The 22,160-nt window shown below is 35.9% G+C and overlaps 1 protein-coding gene across 6 annotated transcripts; it reads left to right on the top strand.

Moving 5' to 3' along the window:
* The first annotated feature begins 1,996 nt into the window (after positions 1 to 1,996).
* LOC137955669 (branched-chain-amino-acid aminotransferase-like protein 2) lies at positions 1,997 to 19,103 on the top strand. Of its 6 annotated transcripts, XM_068802722.1 has the most exons (29): positions 1,997 to 2,187; positions 2,365 to 2,434; positions 2,769 to 2,906; positions 3,797 to 3,860; positions 3,971 to 4,049; positions 4,362 to 4,446; positions 5,836 to 5,892; positions 6,068 to 6,181; positions 6,351 to 6,421; positions 6,489 to 6,937; positions 9,729 to 9,850; positions 10,487 to 10,585; positions 10,887 to 10,958; positions 11,625 to 11,717; positions 12,283 to 12,420; positions 13,071 to 13,129; positions 13,653 to 13,755; positions 13,948 to 14,136; positions 14,242 to 14,342; positions 14,543 to 14,597; positions 14,784 to 14,870; positions 16,275 to 16,326; positions 16,420 to 16,505; positions 16,585 to 16,638; positions 16,749 to 16,832; positions 17,406 to 17,477; positions 17,868 to 17,948; positions 18,395 to 18,430; positions 18,803 to 19,103. In XM_068802722.1, the coding sequence occupies exons 1-29, from the start codon at positions 2,087 to 2,089 to the stop codon at positions 18,929 to 18,931; spliced, it is 2,940 nt and encodes a 979-aa protein (XP_068658823.1). In that variant the 5' UTR covers positions 1,997 to 2,086; the 3' UTR covers positions 18,932 to 19,103. The 6 variants fall into 6 exon arrangements, with proteins under 6 accessions (XP_068658823.1, XP_068658821.1, XP_068658817.1 ...); XM_068802720.1 differs by lacking the exons at positions 1,997 to 2,187; positions 2,365 to 2,434; positions 2,769 to 2,906; ... (5 more) ...; positions 6,351 to 6,421; positions 6,489 to 6,937 and having other exon boundaries at positions 9,720 to 9,813; XM_068802716.1 differs by lacking the exons at positions 1,997 to 2,187; positions 2,365 to 2,434; positions 2,769 to 2,906; ... (6 more) ...; positions 6,489 to 6,937; positions 9,729 to 9,850 and adding an exon at positions 10,159 to 10,259.
* Positions 19,104 to 22,160: the final 3,057 nt, after the last annotated feature.

The following is a 22,160-nucleotide window of genomic DNA, read 5'->3' on the forward strand; positions in this document are numbered from 1 at the left end:
ATGGTAAAGTATATCTTATGTTATTAATAAATTAATAAATTAATTTATTATATTCATTTATGTTATTTTTAACTTTATTTTTTATTATTAATGCAAAATAACATGTCTAATTCAATTAATAAATATATTAATATATTTTAATTATACATTAAATAAGTTATTCGTGTAGTAATAATGATTTTTTTACCTAATTTGGGGTTCGAGGATTGTATTGTAATTATAAGTGTACTGTACAGGTTTAGGGATTCTTTTATTTTTTATGTTTTTCTAATGAGTTGACACTATTCACTAGAAACTATTTTCCTGTACATGAAGGCGTCAACACTAACACCAAGTGCGAAGATGATCTTCATGTACATGACTGACATGAACTTGAACTTCAAAAATCCATTTGGGGGACTAACCCCCCCAATAAGTTGATTAGATAATTGTTATTGCTGGTGTGCGAATTCAAGTCAATTTGGTTATGCACAAAAGATGAATTTGTTATTATTTCCTTGGGAATCATATTAATAACTATAAGAATATTCCTACCAAATATCTAGGCAATTTCCTATAAGAGCAATAACAAGATTTAAAATTTAAATTTTTTACGAGATTTGGAATCATAAAAAATATTCCCATTTTTTATTGGATTACAAAGTTTTCAACCTAAGCACTAACAAAGCATGAGGGAGTAATCTACAATAGTGCAATAAAGACAGTCGATGCTCTAGCAAAACGAAAACAAAAACATGTTGGTTATCTTCCCTTTATGATCATTGATTTTTTTTTTTCCCTGCTCCTAATTTGTGTGTTGTTGGAAGATAGGGCCCAAGCTCACACGATCAAGGAAGGCCCACATATCCAAATGTATTAGAAGATGGGCTCAAGACCCATAGATCAAGGAGTAGACCCACAGACCCATACAATGATGGCATGATGGTAAATAAAGAGTCATCTCATAGAGATGCCATTGATGTAATTAAGTTAAAGTTCTAGGGTTAAAACCCTAAGTTTAAGGGTATTATTGTAATAGAGTAGTTTGATTAATCTATAAATTGAGCTTTAGGGGAAAGGTTAAAACATCAAGTCCGTAACCTTTTCTTCCTCTGGTTTTCTCCCAATGGGTCTCTCTCCCTTTTTCTCCATGAGCTAAATCTATGGAGTCCTGAAAATCAACATGTGTGTTGATTTATAAGGACAACACATAAACACAAGGGATCTTTAAGGGAATGAGATAAGAGAAAAACTCTAGCTCTTGGGTGGGAGAGAGGAGAAGAAACAATGGGAAAGATAAGAGGAAAAAAAAGGTGTAAGGGCAAATTTGAACCACGAGGAAGAGGTTTGAATGCTCTACCCCATGCTTTGCGGGTATATTTATAGTTGTGCGAAGGTGTTTACAATGCCTTTAGGGCTACATGCTTCTAAAGAAAAAATACATAAGAGGACATACATCAGCTTACATAATTGCAATTCTATGTATCTCTATGAAAGTTCTCCTTATTTACTAACTATGGGTGTCTCTTAATAGTATGAGGTGCCACGTTATGGCTTGACTAATTGAAACACACGTGAGGTTCTATGAAGACAAAATTTGTTTTTCATAACTCACTTTAGGCCGCTCGACTTAGATTTGAGGAATCCAATAATGGTTGCACCTGTTTTTTTTTCTTTTTAAAAAAATTAAATTATTCACAAGATGTCATTTAGTTCATTATATTAACAAAAATATTATTCTCTATTTTATAATTATATATTTATTAAAACAAAAACTCAATTTTAGCACCAATCATAAAATTCAATAGATAATAAATACATATAAAATGATAATATTCAAAAATTAAGTTACTCAATTTAAAACATAGGTGCATGTAACTTACACACGCTGAGTTCGGTTCATAATCTTTTTTCTTGTATTTTATACTTCTCTTCCGTTTATCAGCTTGCGTGCCCTCGATATATTTGGGTTCCGCGAGTGGTTATGATTAAGATCCCAGGGGGGTGCCGTTCGCAGTGTTGACAGTCACCATTCTCCTTACCCACGGCGCTAAAATGTACATTCAACAAATCAATTAAGTAGCGCGCAGACAACTTCCAAAATTTCATGGCTGGAGAGCTCGTAAAACCTTCATCTACACTCTCTAGACAGCTTGTTTCGGCTTTTCTGGCCATGGAGCCGTCGGACTACTTAATTTCCTTAGCTCGGTATGTCTTTCAGTTATTTATTACTTGTTTATCTATTTGCACCGCCCGTTTTCAGATTTATTTGGAAACTCATGCACGTTCCAGTACATCTTCTTGTTGTTATTTCATTTCACTCCAGATTACCGGAAGAGTAAGTTCTTCCCTTTTTGCTCATGTTTGTTGATTCTCCCCATGTAGAGATTGTGGTGGGGGTTCTATTACGGAGGAAGTGCAGAATTTCATCACGGAGCACTTTTTTAAAAATCATGTAAGCGTGTATAATTGTTGATCGTTGCACTTGGTGCATTTGCTGTTATAATAAATCTCTACTCTTTAGCTCTTTAATGGTTGAGTGCCCCTTTTATGTTTAGCATTAGTGGTGGTGACAACCCGAGGTTCTTCCATTAATTGACAAAGGCCTGTTCTAAAATTCCTCACAAAAATTCGATGTTCATGACCCTCCATTGCCTTAAAGAGGAATGGACCTGCAGTTATTCACATAGCACATAACGGTGGCAAATAGAGGGCTATACTTGAACTAATCCCTTTGACACTATTGTTCTCCCACTTATGATGTTTTGGATTTGAATTTTCATGTGAAGGTAGACAAATTTAATCTTCCCTGCAATCCTTACATAGAGAAGTTTCTAAAGAAGTTGATAATTGCTATTGAGTCAAGTGGTGAAGAGGTTTTGGAAGGCTTGTACGAACAACACGCATATTATATGGCTCCATGTGAGGTAAGTAGCTGTTGTAATAGTTGTTATTTATTTCAACTTATTTATTGGTTTGTGCAAAAGTGAAGAGTTTCATGAATTCAAGTCTACTTGCAGTTTCACAAGACTGAAATATCCTTAAAAATGTTTTTTTTCACATGAATCTTCATAATTTATACTGATTTATCTGTGTCGCTTCCTAGGCAAAGTGATTCATTGTGCCTCAAAGTTTGTCAAATTCATGCAAGAAAGCGAAGGTCTTGTACTAGAATAATAATTATCCAACTTATCATGTATTGTGATGGTCTCTGGTGGACGTAAAACATGTACCGATGTGTTCACTGGTATATTCAGTTTTTGTTGCTGGAGATTTTGAGCCATGAGATGAATGAAATAGGATCCATAATGTTCCTTTGAGTTTCCTTTTTATTTTATAAAAACTGATACACTTTCCAAACTTATTGTCTACCTTGATATTGCTGATTACCACATCTTATGTCTTTGAGAAAACTTAATCAATCTTTACCATTTACTGGTTAGATTTTACTGATTCTTGAGAACCTTCTTTTTATCCCACTCTCTTACTTTTGAGTGGGGACTATTTCTCTTGCCCCATTTCACATATCAAACTTAAGTATCTCGTTTTTTTTGTTTCTGTTAAGTGCAGTGCTTCCTGTTTACCTAAGTGATTAGATTGTTTCTTGTCATGGCCCTTTTGCTTTATCATTTTGTGATCTGTTTTTCATAATTTAATTTGAAAAATATCTTCTTGGGCCTGTCATGATTTATGGCTGGCTTGCTGATTTGGAAATATGGGCTTGAATTTGTGCATCCTTTTTTGAACATTGATTCCCTCAAAATGAATGAACTTTGTTTTTTTACCAAACTGATGGTTTTTGAATTTCCATTGTTAGGATGATTACTTCATTTCAGAGACCAGAAGAGTCTGCAAAAGCATCTCATTTCTTTTCCCTGATAGTAAGCACAACAAATGCATTTACTGATTATGTAGGCAAGATGTGGTCCATCTTTTGTCCAATGTTCCTTATAGAAATCAACCTAGCTCATTACTTTTTTGCTAACATTAGGTTTCTCTGACAATCACGAGTGTTTCAAACTGGTAATTCCGCTGCAGTGTTCACTAAACATGCTTGAAGGAGATACAGGGTATGTTTTGACATTTTATGATTGCTAGACTTCTATTAGCTAATAAGTACATTATGAGTGTGAGTGAAGTTCAGTCCATCAGTTCATTTTTGGATTTATAAACTTCACATGATGAGCCTTGTGCAATGGCTAGATCCTTTAATCATTTGTTTACGGAGGTTCGGCATTAACAGTTGAAACCAGTTTAAAGCATGCCCATTCCTGGACCTCGACATGTCTGCATTTTTTTTTTTTTTTGTACTTTATTTATAATTCTTTCTGCCTGTTCAGAGCAAACATGAAGTTTGGGTTCTGGTGCTTTGGTTCATGTAGGTGTTCCATTTGGCCTTCCAGTCTTTTCTTGTCCGAGTTTATACTATCTTATCCGGAAATGTTTTGCAAAAAGTCTTGTTTCGAGGTAAGGCAGTATTTCTTAAACTTTGAGCCAGAAGCAGAGAATCAACATGTATTGAGGAAAGATCAAAGGCTTCCTACAAACACTGAAGCAAGCCCTAATGATGAAGGTTAAAAAAGTTTTTATGTCACAACAGCTCCTTGGATCCACTGATCTTCATTCAAATTTCAAGGCTGGCCTTTTTCTACATACAAACATAATTTGCTTGTCTATTGCATTAGATGTCATTGGTTATTTGCTTTCTTTTTTTTCTTCTTCTGGTCTTTTTTTCTTCCAGTGATTAAGCTACACTCATTTTGTTTCTTTGAATCTTGACTTGTTGCTTCTTAGAACTGCTATTTTCTGCGCTTTTCTTTTCTTTCCATGAGAACAGGCACCATTTTCTTTTGCCTTTTAACTTCAATTCTCCAAGTCATTTTGTTCTTTACCTTATTATTTGTTTCCCTTCAATTCTTCCACTTCTATTTTTTTTGTGTCTATCCTGCTCATCTTTTACATGTTTTTCACTTAAACTGGAAGTATCATCTCTACTTATGATTAATCTGTTGCACTGTGACTCCTCAATACAATTCGTGTTTAAAGTCTAGAGATGATGAACGGTCCTACGTAATTTCCTTGACCTCTTTCAGCTGCAATAGTTCTGTTGTGTATGATTATGGAATGCTAACTGCTTAATCTGCTTTATTTTTTCCCTGGTGCATACGAGCAATTTTCTTGTCTTCTTTGTTTGGTTCCTCATATGTAAAAGTTCTCTTTATTGTTCAGAGAAGAAAATTGCGTTATGCTTCCTCATTTGGCATGTTTGTTACAGTTTTTCAGGAGCAGAGAAAGAAAGTTTTGTTCTATGTAAAGAAATTTTATCATAATCTGACTCTTTTCATTCATTAAGAATCCAATTCTAGTCATGACCATTGAATTTGTTCGCAAGTGGTTTGTAATCTTATGTTTTGGCATGGTTACAGCACTGTCAGAAATTTCTCTTGAAGCATAAAGATTGTTATTTATAGGTTGCAAGTCAGGTGGTGGTCTTTATAATGCAGAATCCCAACTGTGTAAAAAAAAAAAAAAAGAACAAAATAATTCCAAAGTTTGTTTAATATGCATCACCATAGCAAATTATTCCTAATAAAGTTTGTAGCAAAGTTATCTGGTTGTGGATAGTCATAAGACCTTGGTACAGAAATGTTGTTTGATATTATTTTTTTAAAGAAATGTTGTTTTACATGTTCATAGATTCCTTGATACGTTTTTCTGGGGAGGGGTTGGGGGTAGGTTCTGTTATACTTTTATTTATTCTTCTCTGTGACTGATTAGTTTCAATGCCACTTTGTTGAATGGTATAGTATTCACTGCTCTCTTTCTCATCAGTCTTGTAATCTTATGCATCCAAAGGTTGGTTCGGGTGTTGGTTTGGTTGGCATCGCTCTTGCACATGCTAATGCATCAAAGGTATGAAGCCTCAGGTCTAAAATATTTGGATATATTGTTGCCCTGCATATATTGTATTGTTTTTATTATGTTCTTCCTTATATGGAATTTGCAAGTTTGTTATCATAGTGAGATGGTCATGCTTTTTGTTGTAGAGTTTATGTACATTTTTTTGACAGGCTCATGTGACTCTCAGGTAATATTGAGTGATGGAGACCAATCAAGTTTGGCAAACCTGAATTTTAATTTGGAATTGAACCATCTGAAAGCTGAAAACGATGAGCAAAATGGTATTTCCAGAGAAAATTTGGTGAGATCTTGATTTTTCAATAACACAGTTCTAGTGTTCTAGGAGCAGCTGGAGCTTAAAAATTTTTTGTGCTCATTTACTGAAAAGAGCTCAGATAACATCTAAGAAGATGCACACTACATGTTTGTTTTAAAGTAATATTTGTCGAATTTCAAATGTCGTTTTTCAGGTTGAGTGCGTATGTTTGCCTTGGGAATCTGCATCAAAGACTGAGCTCCAAAACTACAGTCCTGACATAATGTGAATCTCTCTCTCTCACTCTCTCTCACTCTCTCTCTCCCTCTCTCTCCTCTCACTGGTTCCACAGCTTGGGTGCAGATGTGATATATGATCCATCATGTTTGCCTCATCTTGTTCAAGTTTTATCCACTCTTATGAAGGCCCAGAAATCAAATCTTTATCAAGCGAGAAACAGTTGCAGTAATGGTTCTCTCAGAATGTGTGAGATGAGTTACGAAAAAGATCACACAAAAACTTGCAAAGCTGATGCTGATAGTCATTTACCCGACAACACCAAGGAGACCGCAAGTGACACAATTCAAGAGGGGACTGCAAGTTGTAAGAGTATCTCAAGTGTTAAATCAGTTGGCAATGGAGCAAGCCCTGTGGCCTACATAGCAACCGTGATCCGCAACATCGACACGTTTAATTATTTCCTCAGTTTGGCAGATGAAGCTCACCTCTCTGTTGTGGATATAACTGAAGCAAAGAAGGTGATGAACTTGCTACCATACATGAGATCATATGACAGATCGAGTATAAGACTATACAAACTGCAGAACTGTCCTACAAAGTAGAGCGTTTTTCATTGAACTTGGTAATCTTTAAACTATTTCCATTTTATATAGCATGTTGAGCAAAAAGAGCTGCTGCGAATACCTTCCATTCTGTAGTTTTCACTTTAAAAGAGAGTAGTTTTGGGATCGCTTACATTGTCCCCCACAAGGAATGGCCTCCATATTGTTCGACTGCATTTGGTTTTGTTGGGCAGGTGGAATTGGATTCAGAGGTAAAATTTCCAATAAAAGCACAACTGACTCATCAAAAGCATCAGACAAGGGGCGTTTATATTAGGTAGATAAACCTTATAAATTTAGACCTAGTTAAAAATTGTAAATCATGTTTTTGTGCTTTGAGCAGCAAGACCCACTTTTGAGTCTTAACTAATCTCATATGTGAGTATGAAATCATGTTAGTTAATCCTTTACTATTCAAGGATACATTGAGACATACAAACCATATATACAAATTGCATAAAGTTTTATATGAATTCTTATGACAAAATGGGTTAACAAAAGGTGTGGATAAAACCTTCTTTACCATGAGTTATGAACAAGATTTGATTATTGTCCAAATCTATATGAAGCCTTGAACAAGATTCGATTATAATCCAAATCTAAGTGGATGGTGTAATCTTTAGCTCTACCATCTCCTCCTTCTGTGAAGAATTTGCTTGAATGAAGTTGATGGGTGAACTTATATTCTTCTTTGGATTTTTAGGTAGTTTAATCTGAAAATAGAATACTCGTGAATTAGTCCAAACATACAAAGGGTTGTTTTAAACAAAATACAATTTGAAACCCGTTAACACAGCCAATGCATTATGCTTACAGTTTTACCTATACCTTAGACTGATTCAATCCTATAAAATCACACCTAGTTGTTGTAAAAATATTTCTTTTTGGTAATTAGGTATTTGGTATTCAACATTCAAAAAGTTCTTATCTATTGAGTGTCATTAGTTTAAGGAAGAACCCGACTCACTAATCTCGGTCTAAATATATTAAAATTGGACCATACTTTACTCGAGAGTTAGTTAAAATTAAGTCAATCAAAATTTAATTTGTTCCTACTAAAAAACAATGAGCGAACATTTTCACAAGTCCTTAGGAATTGATTGATTTTCTAAACTAAGAGAAGAATTAGACATGAGCGACCCTCCTTAGATTAGCTAGCTCAAAATTAGTGAGGATCAAGAGTATCCTCATTAAAAATATATTTAAAATTTAAAAATCCAGGAGTAAGGCCTAGGTGGTCTTTTATCTACTTTTGTCTCTACTTATGCCTTACTTGAGTATTATCCTTTTGATATAACAAAAATGAAGAGAAAAAATGTAGCATAAATTAAGGGAGAGTCTACCTTGTGTTGTAATGCTATAATATTTAAAAAAATTTTCCAATGGTCGATGAAATTTAAAATATGCATAGAAATATGATTCTTTCGCAGTAAAATATCTTTTCCAAAATTATCAACATGTGTTTTTAATGTATATAAACTTCAAGTTAAACATGTGTTTTTTTAATGTATATAAACTTCACGCTAGAGATTTTGTCATTATCAAAAGGGAGAGATTATTAGACCAATGGTATGATCATGTTGATCTCCATTATTCTTATGAGAACAAAATGGATATTCTAGACACAAACCTTCCGGCGCAAATATTACGAGGTATGTGGCAAAAGCTCAAGACAAAAAAATGATTAATCAATTTGCCAAGTTAAGACCTGAAGCAAAAAGTCATTGAATATTGTTACTACGAAGAAGAACTTACATAAAGAAGAAGCTTGAAGACGAGTCAAAGTCAAATAAAAATCTTAAAAACTCTAACTATGTAAGTAGATAGCCCAACCAAACTTCAATTCATGAGCACATTTACGTTATGAAATTTTATAACATGAAATAATTCAAAGCCATGTTTTATCCAAATGCATATAAACATTTTACAATGGTAAATCTCTTATAATAGCTTATATCTTTCTTAAATGTTAAAATATTATACTAGCATATGACATAATCGATCAACCTAAATGAGTGTGATCGATCATTAAGAATGTTGTCTGGCATAACTTATAAACATGATCGAACATTAGCTCAAGCATGACCTGCCACACAAAATACTACCAAGAAGATGTTATAAAGTATAATCGATCATACAAAACTCTGCATAGCCAATTCTATAAAAGTATGATCGATCAATCAAAATGGGTTGATCGATCAATGGGTTTTCTAAAAGGTTGAAAACTTGTTGATTAATATTATGATCGATAAGTATGAAAACACAAAAAATATTGTCATTAAACATGATTGATCAATTATACATTTTTATGGATTAATTAACACTTTTTGCAGTTTCTTGGCATATTGATAGATATTAAAATTAATTTTATTTGGACAATAAATAATAACTAAAAAAATTGTAATTTTATTTCATCAAGCTATTAATTTTAATTTATTATCAACTCTACTTTTGAATGGTAACCAGATTGGACAATACCGATACGTGCCACCCTGCCCCAAGATCAATCAAGCGTAGAATCAACGGTCACAAGTCGACGATACCAGTGTTAGATCCTGGATGGGGCCGGATCGACTCTCATATGCTTCTCACAGTTAAGAAATTCCTCTGTCAATTTGAGTTGACTATTTACCATGTTGGTTGTTCATAATTGCTGCAAGATTCGTCACGACATGTGACCGCCGTCGCTGTCTGTGTTCAGTAGAAAACGCCACTAGGGTTCCTGCTTACCTCTCACAAATTCTCTCGAGCTCAATCAGTCCGTGTCTCAATTCTGGAATTTGTAATGGAAGGAAAGCAGGACGTCTTGGTGATCAACTCATGGTCTGCTCCCAGGTCTCTCAGCACCAGCCTCATGTATTCATTTGCTCAGGCAAGCATCATGCATTTCTCAAATGTTGACTTCTTTCCACATTTGAGTTATCTGAATTTATCTTGTTCAGTCTGTGAATAGACGATGAAAATGGAACTCATACGGAAGGTCGTGAATGTACTCGAGTCTTAAGTTTAGTGGTTGATGTTGTTGCTTATTTATAGGACACTTTATTTCTTATTAACATCTATTTGGTTAGCATTGTATCGCTCTCCTGTTCTGACCTTCTTTTCATTTTCTTTTCTTTTTTCCTGTTCTGTGGAATTTTGTTCTTGATGGAGTGGTTTTCGTTTGGCTTAGTATTCCTAAGCAGCTGAAGCAAAGGATCACGTGATAAACTCGACTACTATGATCAAGATCCGGGTTTTTACGTTTTATTGGATCACTCTAAAATTATGACCTTTAGAAGGTCACTCTTGAATCACACTATCCTGGCAACTATAGTTTGATTTAGCAATGTCAATCAATTCATAGAATCCCACTCTGCATTTGATTGTAAATGTCAAATATTGCAATCTTGAAGATGTGCCTTGATTCTAGTCATGCTAAACCGGGAATTTTTTAATAATTTATTTACTGTTGTCCTTTTTATCATGTTCAATGTCCTTGTTAACCTTGCTGCTTTGTTTGCTTCAGAGAGATGACATGGAAATACTAGATGAACCTCTCTATGCAAACTTTCTTCGGGTTACTGGTGTGGACCGGCCATATCGTGAGGAGCTTCTATCCAAAATGGTGTGCCATATTGATGATATTTGCCCTCTCCTGTTAGCTGCTTTTATCTTTGTGATCTTTCAATAAAATTAAATGTGGTGTATTTTGTTGCTATTAAATTCATCTTTATGACATGTTTGAAGAAAAACTTGTTCTCATATATTTGTGATCTCAAAACCTTGGCCTAGTTCTTGGCCTTAAGTATGACATGTTTCTTTCTTTTTCAATTTTCTTTGCCAATGAAATGACTTCTATGCTGCTTCAATCTTCAAATTCATGTCCACTCATTGGTTTTGAAACGAGAATTCTTCATGTTAAACAGGAATCTGATGGTAATAAAGTTGTACAAGAGGTGATATTTGGTCCTGGTGAAAAGAAGTATCGTTATTGCAAGGTAAGAAGCTGCATATGGACATCTTTAGTTCTGTATTATCTTGAGGGTGCTTCGTTAAACACATGGTGAGATTTCCGTATATTTTTTCCTTTTAACTGATGTTGCTCATAGTTTATGAAAGATAGGATCTCTCTACTTTGTTTTATCTTCAGGATTAAAACATTTTGGATCTAATTGGTACCTCTGTCAAATTCTCCATCTGAGTTCCTTCATTGACTTTATAGTGACAGTTGCTGGTGAAAGCCCTATTTTGTGCCAGTTTTCCTAGAGGATCATTCTCAAGTACAACTTTCTCTCCACTTCAAAAAAAGTACAACTTTCTCTAGTACCTCTTGAAGTGCATGCAATGCAACAATGTAGCTCTCTTTCGATACTGATCCTTCCTCTGCAAACTTTATAGATCTTGACAAAGGTCATTAAATCTGTCAACCTTAGATTCAGGACAATCACCTTGCAGTCCAACAATGCCTCGAGCCTGCTTCGAGAATCCTTTGCCCAACGTTTTAAAATATAATGAGATGGGATCTCGTATATACCAGATGCCGTGAGTGTGTACATTTTTATTGGAAATGTGTTCCTAGTTTTGCTTGTAATTTGTTAAGACTTTACCTTTTGATGTTTATTTACCACAACAATTTGGTTTTTTATCCAAATATTTGTCAACAGCATATGGCAAAACAACATGTACCTGGCTTGACAAATGACTTGTTGAAGAAGGGGAAGCACTTTATCTTGATAAGGAACCCCTTGGATGTTTTGGTAAGTTCTGTGATCATAACTGTCATGCTGCTAGGCTCGCATTAAGCAAATGAAGAATATCTTGAACTGTAAAATGGTTTTCTACCATTTCTTGAATGGTTTTGTAACTTTTTCACAAAGAGCATATCCAAATTCTAATGCCCTGAGGATATAACTGAAAGAATTTACATTCTTTTCTGACTTCAAATGGATAACCTTATCAAATCAAAAGAATTTCAATGCTATTTTTATTGCAAGCTGTTGTAAAAAAACCATTTTAAAAGCGACACATACAACAAAGACATTATATATCTAAACAAGCTAAGCAAATGAATTCCATCAAACTATTTATCCATGTTCTTTTCTCTATTTAAGTGGTCACATCAGCCACTCTTGGAACAACTTTTTTATCTTTTCTTACTTGACTGGTTATACTTCACTTATCTGGACTGTCACAATTTCTTTGTCTTGTGACTTTGGGAGTTAGTGGGAAGTTGTATATCTAACTTTTAGTTTTTTTTGTTAATGAAAATGACTCTCAGTTATTGATTTTGTGTTACTTTTTGTTTTCTCTCTCTGTTTCCAGCCATCCTTTGACAAAGTTGTCTCTCCATCCTTTTCGGAGTTGGCTTTGGCTGATCTGGTCTCCATATACTCTGAACTTTGTCAACTTGGGAATACTCCTCCTGTTGTAGATGCAGCTGAACTACAACAATTTCCTGAGGTAAGAAAACACTATATCTTACACTCATTTTCAACTTCCAGATTCTACTCCTTACAATGGTATAATACACTATGGCTGTACAATTTTGTTCATGTGTTCTTTTGGATCTGTTTCACAAGAAAGGTAAATGAAATGAATAAAATGCTGAGAGTGTTGTGTAAGGAAACTTGACACTTAAGAAAAAATGGTATTAAACAATAGTTCTTTTCACATGCATGGTACCCTAACATTAGCTCATCAATGTGCTTCACAATGGTGTTTTGGTAGATCACAGAACACCATGCAAAAGCCTATGCTTAATTGGAAACTACTGCTTCGACCTCAATAGATGTGTGCCAAGGACAATATTGTTGAGTTTAAGACAAGAAAGATAACTGCAGCAACTCTTTCTTCTAATTCTTTTACTGATGGACGTTTAACCATGGTATTACCACTCGATGATTTCTTTGAACTAAAACACTGTTTTCTTTCTTTCTCTTCTTTAGTGGGGAGCACGTCGATCTGTTTGGACTATCATTCTCTATTTCTGTTGTTTAACTTTACTTCTTCTGTGAGCTGCAACATTGGTCTTCCTTACTTACACATTTTCTAACATGAATTAAATGATTTCTACCTTCAGTGAAGTTTTATAACATGATATGCACATGCAGGCTACACTCCGAGTACTTTGTGAGGACCTTGGTGTTCCATTCCAGCCATCAATGCTAAAGTAAGGAAAGGCAGTTGCAGTTTACATTATTGATTATGTTTGATGCAGTTGTTTTCGTATGAAAATGGGTAACTTCAATTAAATATGAAATTTGACGTATATCCCCTGAAGCTTATATAATCTTATTTTTATGTGTCAGAGACTGTCCTCTCATGTTAAAAGTCTGCTAAGTTTAAGTGATTCCTTGTAGCTTATCTATCTATTTATTTTTTATGTTAGGGTTTGTAAGGCTGCTAGTTCTTTAGATTGTTATCCTTAATATGGTTCATCATTCTTTTTAGTTCTTAGTGTCAATGATAGTTCTAAAAAAAAAAATTCTTAGTGTCAATGAACAATCAGCACACAAGTGTTATTTATACTTGCATATTTATGCATGTGTTAGAAAACCCACTCTTATGCTGAAGATTGGATTTTATGTTTAGAAACTCACACCAAAGTGACTGTTGCATGAAATATTTCCATTTTCTTTGATGGTTCTGTTGTTAATGAAATATTTTGATCTTGATTGCATCTCCTACATTAGATGGGATGCAGGTCCCAAACCAGTTGATGGAATTTGGGCTCCATGGTGGTACAAGAGTGTACACAAGTCGACATCTTTCACACCAGCAAGAGCTTATCCTTTGGTATGAATCTCTTTGATGACTTGTGTATGATTTGGCTATTTATTTCACAGGCCATTGTATCTTTCTCTGAAGTTATCATCTGGCTCTTAGCGTTTCTTTTTTATTTTCCAAATTACATTAGAAGTGTGAGGAAATCATATTTTTTAATGCTGGATGTTTGTACGTTGAATTCTCTATGTACTTTTTTTTCAGCCATTCCCAAATCAACTCTATGACTTACTAGAGCAATGTATGCCTTTCTACAAGTTGCTGAAACGTCAGTGCAGGCAAATTTCTTCTTTCGTAAAGCCTCCCTTGCCTCTTCCAAGTCTACCTGTGCCTGCCAATGAGAAACTGCTTGCATGGGTGGGTGATGAGCTCCTGACTCGTGAAAGTGCAAAGGTATTTGAATATCTTTTTAGTTGTTTCATGAAAGAAATGTGGCTTTTGAAAAGAGAACTTTTTTCACTTAAGTTTTTCTCTTCTAAATTCTTGATGTCTTTTAAGGTTTCAGTGTTCGATTCTGTTGTCCAAGGAGGTGATGCAGTGTGGGAGGGACTTCGTATTTACCAGGGAAAAGTATTCAAGCTGAATGAACATCTTGATCGGTTAGTTGGCTAACTACTTTGGAGCATTCTATTTAATGTTTAGTATCATTTGATATCTTGTTACATTCGATCAGTTATTAACTATTAGAGTTTTTGTTACATTTTATCTATCATTATGTATAAAAACTACTATTTTTGTTTCATTCATTATAGTTTTGCCTCAGTTGTAGCATTGATGTACTCTCTACTTCTTCCTGTAGGCTGTTCGACTCTGCAAAAGCTTTGGCTTTCAGTAATGTTCCGAGCCGTGAAGAGGTTCAGACTCAATTGAACATTGAATTTATTTTTTATTTTTTGTATTGTGAAAAGCATGAGCTTTATGTTTATTTGAAACCTGATTTTGTTGTTTAAGTTTTAAACTCTTTATGATTAGAGGTGATGTGTTTATTGATCAACCAATTAGTTCACAAGTTCATGATGTGAACTTACTCTAACATGCAGATTAAAGAGGCCATCTTCAAGACTCTGATTGCAAATGGGATGTTTGACAATGCACACGTCAGACTTACACTGACACGTGGTAAAAAGGTTGCTTCTTCTGGAATGCTCTACTTGTGGTGGGGTTGTGAGTTAGTAATTACTTTGTATCAATTAATAATATATTCATGAACAAGATTCAGTGGTCATGATTACATCTAGCTTGCATTTGACCATATTACTTCAAACATGGCCTCTATAGCAATGTTTTAAGACCCAACCTTGAGATCAACCGGTTGACCCACCAGTTCTACCAGTGATGATCTCATAATAAACATATTAATGTTTACATCAAAATACACAAATTACTGAACTATTATCCTTACTTACACAAGGAAGAAAACATGTATCTTGATAGGCAATATTGTTAGCATATCAATAAATTAGTAAACCTTATTTATTATCTTCTATTAATATTTAAGTTTTGAAGAGTCATCTCATTCAAGGGGAGGGAAATCAGTTACAGGTGGAATGACACCCTTTGAGGTTATCAAAGATGTAATCAAATTTCCATCAATAGTTGAGCCTTAAATCTTGATTCACATATTTAGTATACTAGTGAAGTATCAAATTGTTATCTAAGATATAGTTCAATTTTTTAATCAATAATCAGTGGCTTTAATCTTTAGATTAACTTGTTAAATTTACTAATGAATTTTCAATTAGTTATCATATAAACTAATAGAAGCCACAAGTTAAAGTTGGGTTGATTCCTCCAAAATGATGAGCTGAGGTTTCCTCTTCCCAACTAACAAGCATGGGACCTTCTCAAGCCTAAAGTAATGAAGGAATATTTTCCCACACCATAACTCTCACTCTTAGACAAATAGCGTAAGACATGGACCACATGTACAATTATAGACTCACCAGCATTATAAATCGTTATGTGGTCATGTTTTAACAACGAGAGTTAATACACACTTATGAGGAAAACATGCACACATAATATTAAGCTATGACTTGCATAGAGTATATTCATTTCATACATATGGGATGCACATTAATTACATCCTGATTTAAAATGAAATCTTGACAAGCCTAGTAAAACACCTGTCTTTATAGCCATCAGAAGATTACCTAGTAGCTTCCATTCTTCCTTTGTGAGCTCAGCTTTAGATAGAAGTTGTTATTTGCTGGTGTTTTAAGTTGGTCGACCCCCCTCGACAGCATCGGCACGTTTTTCATGAAATTATGATTTTTCTGAAATGTTTCATTACCTTGGAATTATGTTTCAAAATCAGTTAATCAGCTAGCTGACAAAGGGTCTCCCTCAAATCTCTTATTGTAATGGAGACCCCTTCTTAGTTTTGTTCTCTTGCCTTTTGGCTTTGGAATATAGTTCGCTTATCTCAAAAAAGAACATCTTTAATTGATTTAGTGTCTCATTGTTACTTCAACTTTTTAATCACTCAATAATGGTTTTCTGAAAATTCTGACATGACTTCTCACCTTCAGGTGACATCTGGAATGAGCCCAGCATTCAATCTTTATGGCTGCACATTAATTGGTATGCTTCTGCCAACCTGTGTACTCTTTGTATAAGATGCTTCAACACTTGTGTTCTTCTTTTAGTTTTTTTTTCTGAGCTCGTGAATTGCAGTGCTTGCTGAGTGGAAGCCACCTGTATATGACAATTTGAAAGGTATTACATTGGTGACAGCTACAACTCGTCGAAATTCACCTAACGTAACTACCTTGACACCCATTATGTGCTTGAATTATCGATACATTTGTCTGCAAACTGATATATTGTGTCTTATGTCAGAACCTTGATTCAAAAATTCATCACAACAATCTTTTGAACAACATATTGGCTAAGGTATCTGGTCCAGATGGCAACAACATTCCTCTGGAGACAGTATCTCTACCTGATTCTGTACTATACAATCAAAGAGCAACTTCTAGAGTGTATTAGTTCTATTTGTGCAGGTAGAAGGGAACATTGGAAAAGCAGATGACGCCATAATGCTTGACAAAGATGGTTTTGTGTCAGAAACTAATGCCACAAATATTGTAAGTACATGGCTTCTCTAAAGTGTTCAGAAGTTATACAGGAATGTGTGCTGCTGAAGGAACTAATTCTACAATGTGCAAGTATATCAAGTCTCTTCCTGAATCTTATTATATCGAAAATTCAAACATTTTGTGGTTTACAAGTTTGTAGTAAGTGACAAAACTAGAAATACAAAATGGTGGGTCAATAAAACAAAAATAATTGCTGTAACTTGTACAAAGCACTAGAATGCCATGCAGCAGTAACTTTCAGATTCTGTTGGATGTTTGTACTGCAACAATTAGATAGTGAAGGCTCTAATCAAAGATTACTGAAGTTTTGTTTTGCCATTCCCATTGAAGACCTACATAAAGTGGTAGATTCATCCATTTTCTGTGAGATCCAAACAAGACGTTATTAGACCATTGTCACTTGACAAACTGTATTTTTTGTGTTTGCTCCTGTGATGTAAAAACTGAGAAGGAATCACAGTTAGAAGTGTGTGCACTTATCCCTCAAGTTGATTTTTTAGCTACAAATTCACTTTTCAAATCCTAACATTGACTGTTTTTTTTTTCCTAACTTTAATGCAGTTTTTGGTGAAGAAAGGGCGGGTATTAACACCCCATGCTGATTACTGCCTTCCTGGTATAACTCGAGCAACTGTAAGTAGCATGAAGACTTTGCCTTTGTCCAAGTGTCGAAGAGTATGGAAACCAAATAGCTCGAAAAGAAGCACTAGGAAGGGTACTTAAGCAATGCCAGTAACAAAAGTTGACCTAAAAGCTATATGAATGTAAACATGGATGGATGCTAATGATCTGCTTGTCTGTGTTCATTCATGTAAATATGAGAAGGATTCTGTGCAATTTTAAGTGTAGAGAGATTCTTAGTAGATGGAGTTATACACTAAATGGGGAAAACAGAACTTAAACCATGTTAAGTATGTCATATTTGTTATGAATACCGCAAAGGAATATGTTTTCATTAGTATTTATTAATCATGACTGCATTTCATGAGTTAAACTAATTTACCAGTGATTTTTATGTTTCAGGTCATGGCCCTTGTGGTGAAAGAAAATCTGATCTTAGAAGAACGAAACATTAGCTTATCTGAGTTTCATACTGCAGATGAGGTCTATTTGCCCGTCCCTACATTTAGCATCTGATACTATACTTGTGTGCTTATGTGTGTTTAAAATGTGGAAGGAAGAAAAGTAGGCAGCTAATAAAGCTTTACCATTTAGCTCATTCATTTGATGGACTTCCTTAAAAACACTGAAATTGAATTGTGCACAGCTCGTGCGTTAACAAGTTTGCATCAATTGCATCCGGAAAGCTCTACTCTTGAGTCACCTCCTCAAAGATACTGAAAGGGTTCTTCGAAGTGGCAAAATCCTACTTAACTGAACGAATTTCTTTCAGATAGTCTTTAATGTGGTCTATGTACTATGTAATTTTGGTTCATTGTCCAATGGGTCTCAAGCCATTCAAGCTCAAATATGCATAGGGGTTATCCTTCTATATTTTAAGTTGAAAGCATCAGCTAAATTTCTAATGCTGAATATCTTCTATCTTGCAGGTGTGGACAACAGGAACGATGGGAGAACTTTCTCCGGTAAATTCATTTTCAAAATAACTGAAAGAAACAATTTCCTTTCTAAACCTTTCAATTCTCTTTAGGTGTTCCTGCCATATATAGGAAGATCTTATAATCTTCCTAGTGACGTGTTAGCCATCCATGTGAATGGCCAATGGACTAAGTTAAGAACTTCACTGAATGGTGGAGTAAGGCTGAGCAGTTTTCTTGGGATGACTGGGTGAGCTTGGAGCACACTAGATGACCCCATTCATTTGGTGGACTTCAGCTTTCCTTGGTGCAGTCTGGTTCCTGAGCCGAGTCAAGGCTTTTTCTGTGTCATTTGGTAGTACGCATAATTAGGATAAGCTCGTTATCCAGTCCTTGATGTTAAACGTTCCTTTGTGTTAGGTTGTGATGATCGACAGTCGCGTCATTGGCAACGGAGAAGTAGGACCGGTAACCAGAAGGTTGCAGAATGCTTACAAAGCCCTCACAGAGAAATCCGGGGAGCCGATACCCACGTATTCTCATACATGAGAAACAAAAGGCTAAGAAAATTTCCGTTTTCTGTTAATGAAATTAGTGAATGAAGTTGAACGGGAACACTACGTTTTGAAAATAAGAACATTCATTTGTAAAAGAAACTTATTGTATGGTTATGGAAGTGTCCATGTATTAGTATGTTATTTAGATCTACAGCTTTTTGTGAGACGTGATTTATTTTTAAAAAATAAAAGTTCATAAAAAATTGCTGAACCATGCACACCATAGTAATATGAACAGACACTTTGAGGAGCACTTAGAGATGCCCTCCGTGCACGATTCGGGGAGGAGCTCAAAGGGAGGATGGGCCGCGCTGTAAAAGAGGAAAACGAAAAGGTTTAGGACGCCATCTCATGCTGTCACAAGTGCACTTACCATTTGCCATGTGAGTATATTTTTATAAAAAAACGACGATGATGAAGTGAAATGTGCTGTCAAGTGCACTTACCATTTGCCATGTGAGTAAATTGTTATGAAAAAATGACAATCATAAAGTGAAATGTAAATTTTGCCAACCATTTGACATGGTTATGAACGACGATGATAAAGTGAAATGTAAATTTTACATGGATGATAAAGTAAAATGTAAATTTTACGTGGTTCGACAAATTACATATGTCCACGAAAGTTGTAGAGTATTTTATTTAAAATCGAAAAATTCACAGTAGAATAGAGAAAGTCTCGAACCCTTTCTTTTCAGCAACGTCATCCCGAAGTGCTCTGTTTTTGCCAGTAGTGTCATCCTGGCGAAACCTTGCACTGCAGCGTCGTCTTAGAGAGAGTGCAAAAAACCTCGCACTGCAGTGTCGTCCTAGAGAGAGTGCCACAGCCTCCCTCTGCTTCCTCTCACGACATCATACAACAACGACGCTTCCTCTCTTCCGGCAACGGCGACGCCTCCGAGCACTCCCTCTTCTGACCACGGCGTCGCCTGAAGGTCTCTCGAAAACCCCCTAAATCTTCTGTTCTGAAAACCTTGTTTATGTAAGTCTCTGTAAGTGCCGAAGAAGTTCCCCTACCGAGAGACACTGTTCGCATAATGTCTCTGTTTCGGCAACAAAGTCAAAGACCTCCTGCTGAGAGACTCTGCTTGCACACTGTCTCTGTTCCGGCAATAGAGTCGTATGATAGGTGCTTCACATCTTTTCCGAACCATAGAATTCTATCGCACCACGCCGGCGTTCCGTGTTTCTAGTCGTGTTTATTCGGAACTCTACCTATTTCAGGGAAACATGAAATATCAAAGAGGGTGGAAATGACCTCCATGCCCCTTGGGCCCACCTCTCTGACGGTGGACCAGACTCCACCCCTCAACAATTCTCCCACTTGGAGACTGGTACACCAACTTCATCGCCCTCTTCCTCAAACATGATATCCTCCACCTCTGCAACTCACTGCTCCTGTCTTCATGCTAGAAGACCAATTGAAGTTGCGCACAACTTCAGTTTCTCAAGGATAACACCTTTTGTCAATATATCAGCAGGGTTCTTCCCTTGTGGAAGTTCTATCAACTCCCATGTCTGATTCCATAACAGGGAATCCATCTCATCCTTCATGGCTAGCTCCCACTTGCTAGAATTTTCATCTTGCAAGGTTTCTTCGTAACTATGCAGTTCTCCACCATTTGTCAACAAAATATAATTCAAAGTATGTGAGAAACGTTGTGGAGGCCGAATAGTCCTAACTGACCTGCAAACTACAGCTGTAGGAGTGGACGACTCTGGATCTGATTGCGGAATAATAGAAATGGGTGCACTGGACCCACTCTCCCCGTCACTCGCATCTCTACACTGCAATGTGGCCTCTTGTTGGTCATCCAATCTGACAAAGTCGGACTCTTGAGGAGCTGCTTCAGCAATTGTACTGAACTTATCCTTGTACACAATCTTCTCATTGAAGATCACATTCCTGCTTTTTATAATCTTCAGAACCTGATCATCCCGGAAACGATAGCCAAATGCCAAGTCTCCATATCCAATGAAATAACATTTCTTTGACTTAGCCTCAAACTTCCTATGAGCATCAGAATCAACAAGAACATAAGAAAGACAACCAAAAATTTTAAGGTGAGAAAATTTGACCTCTTTTCTAGTCCAGGTCTCCTCAGGCAATCCACAATCCAACGGAACTGATGACCCTCTGTTTATCAAGTAGACTGCAATACTGACTGCATCTACCCAGAAAGTAGGTGGTAATCCAGCGTGTAGCCTCATGCTTCTAGCACGCTCATTTATGATTCTGTTCATACGTTCAACAACTCTATTTTGTTGTGGTGTCCTAGGAATGGTCGTCTCCATTTTGATACCCTGAACTGCACAATATTCCTTGAACCCGCCATCAATGTACTCACTACCATTATCAGACCTCAAACATTTCAGTTTCAAGCCTATCTCTGTCTCAACCATGGTCTTCCAAATTTTGAACACATTAAATACATCAGATTTATGCTTAAAAAAATAAACCCATAACTTCCTACTATGATCATCAATGAACGTGACATAGTATCGAGAACCTCCAAGGGATGCCCCTGGGGAAGGTCCCCACACATCTGTGTGCACAAGGTCCAGTTTTTCTTTCTTCAGTGTTCTGCCACCTTTCAAAAAATTGATCTTCTTCTGTTTTCCCATAATGGAACTCTCACACATACTGAGATCAACTGATTTCAATTCTAGTAGTTTGCCTTTGGACAACAGTTCTTTCATGCCCTTCTGACTCATATGGCCAAGCCTACAATGGCACAAATCTGTTGTTATTTCTGCAACGGTAGTAGCAATAGTGTTCTTCAAACCAATAGTCGAATAGAGAGTACCAGTTTTCTTACCCCGAGCCAGTACCAATGCCCCTTTGGTAACCTTCCAGGTGCTATCTAAGAACACCACTGAAAGGCCACAATCATCAAGATGTCCAACCGAAATGAGGTTCTTCTTCATCTTAAGAATGTGTTTGACCTTTTGCAAGGTCCATTTGTTCTTGTTAGGGAGTACAATGTCAATGTCTCCCATCCCCACCACGTTAAAAGCCTCTTCAGCAGCCAGATACACCTTCCCAAAATCACCTGCAACATAGTTTTGCATTATTTCCTGAAGGTAAGATGTATGGAAGGAAACCCCTGAATCCAGTATCCAGTCATCAACTGGACTATAAACTGCAAGCAATAGTGCATCCTGTACTTCTTCAGTTACTATATTAGCATTATCATTCTCAATTTTCTTAGGGTTTCTAC

Source organism: Aristolochia californica, unplaced genomic scaffold (assembly GCF_029961685.1).
Source record: "Aristolochia californica isolate CCGP_79_NKW_82.1479 unplaced genomic scaffold, dmAriCali1.0.hap1 SCAF_2, whole genome shotgun sequence".
Lineage (NCBI taxonomy): Eukaryota > Viridiplantae > Streptophyta > Magnoliopsida > Piperales > Aristolochiaceae > Aristolochia > Aristolochia californica.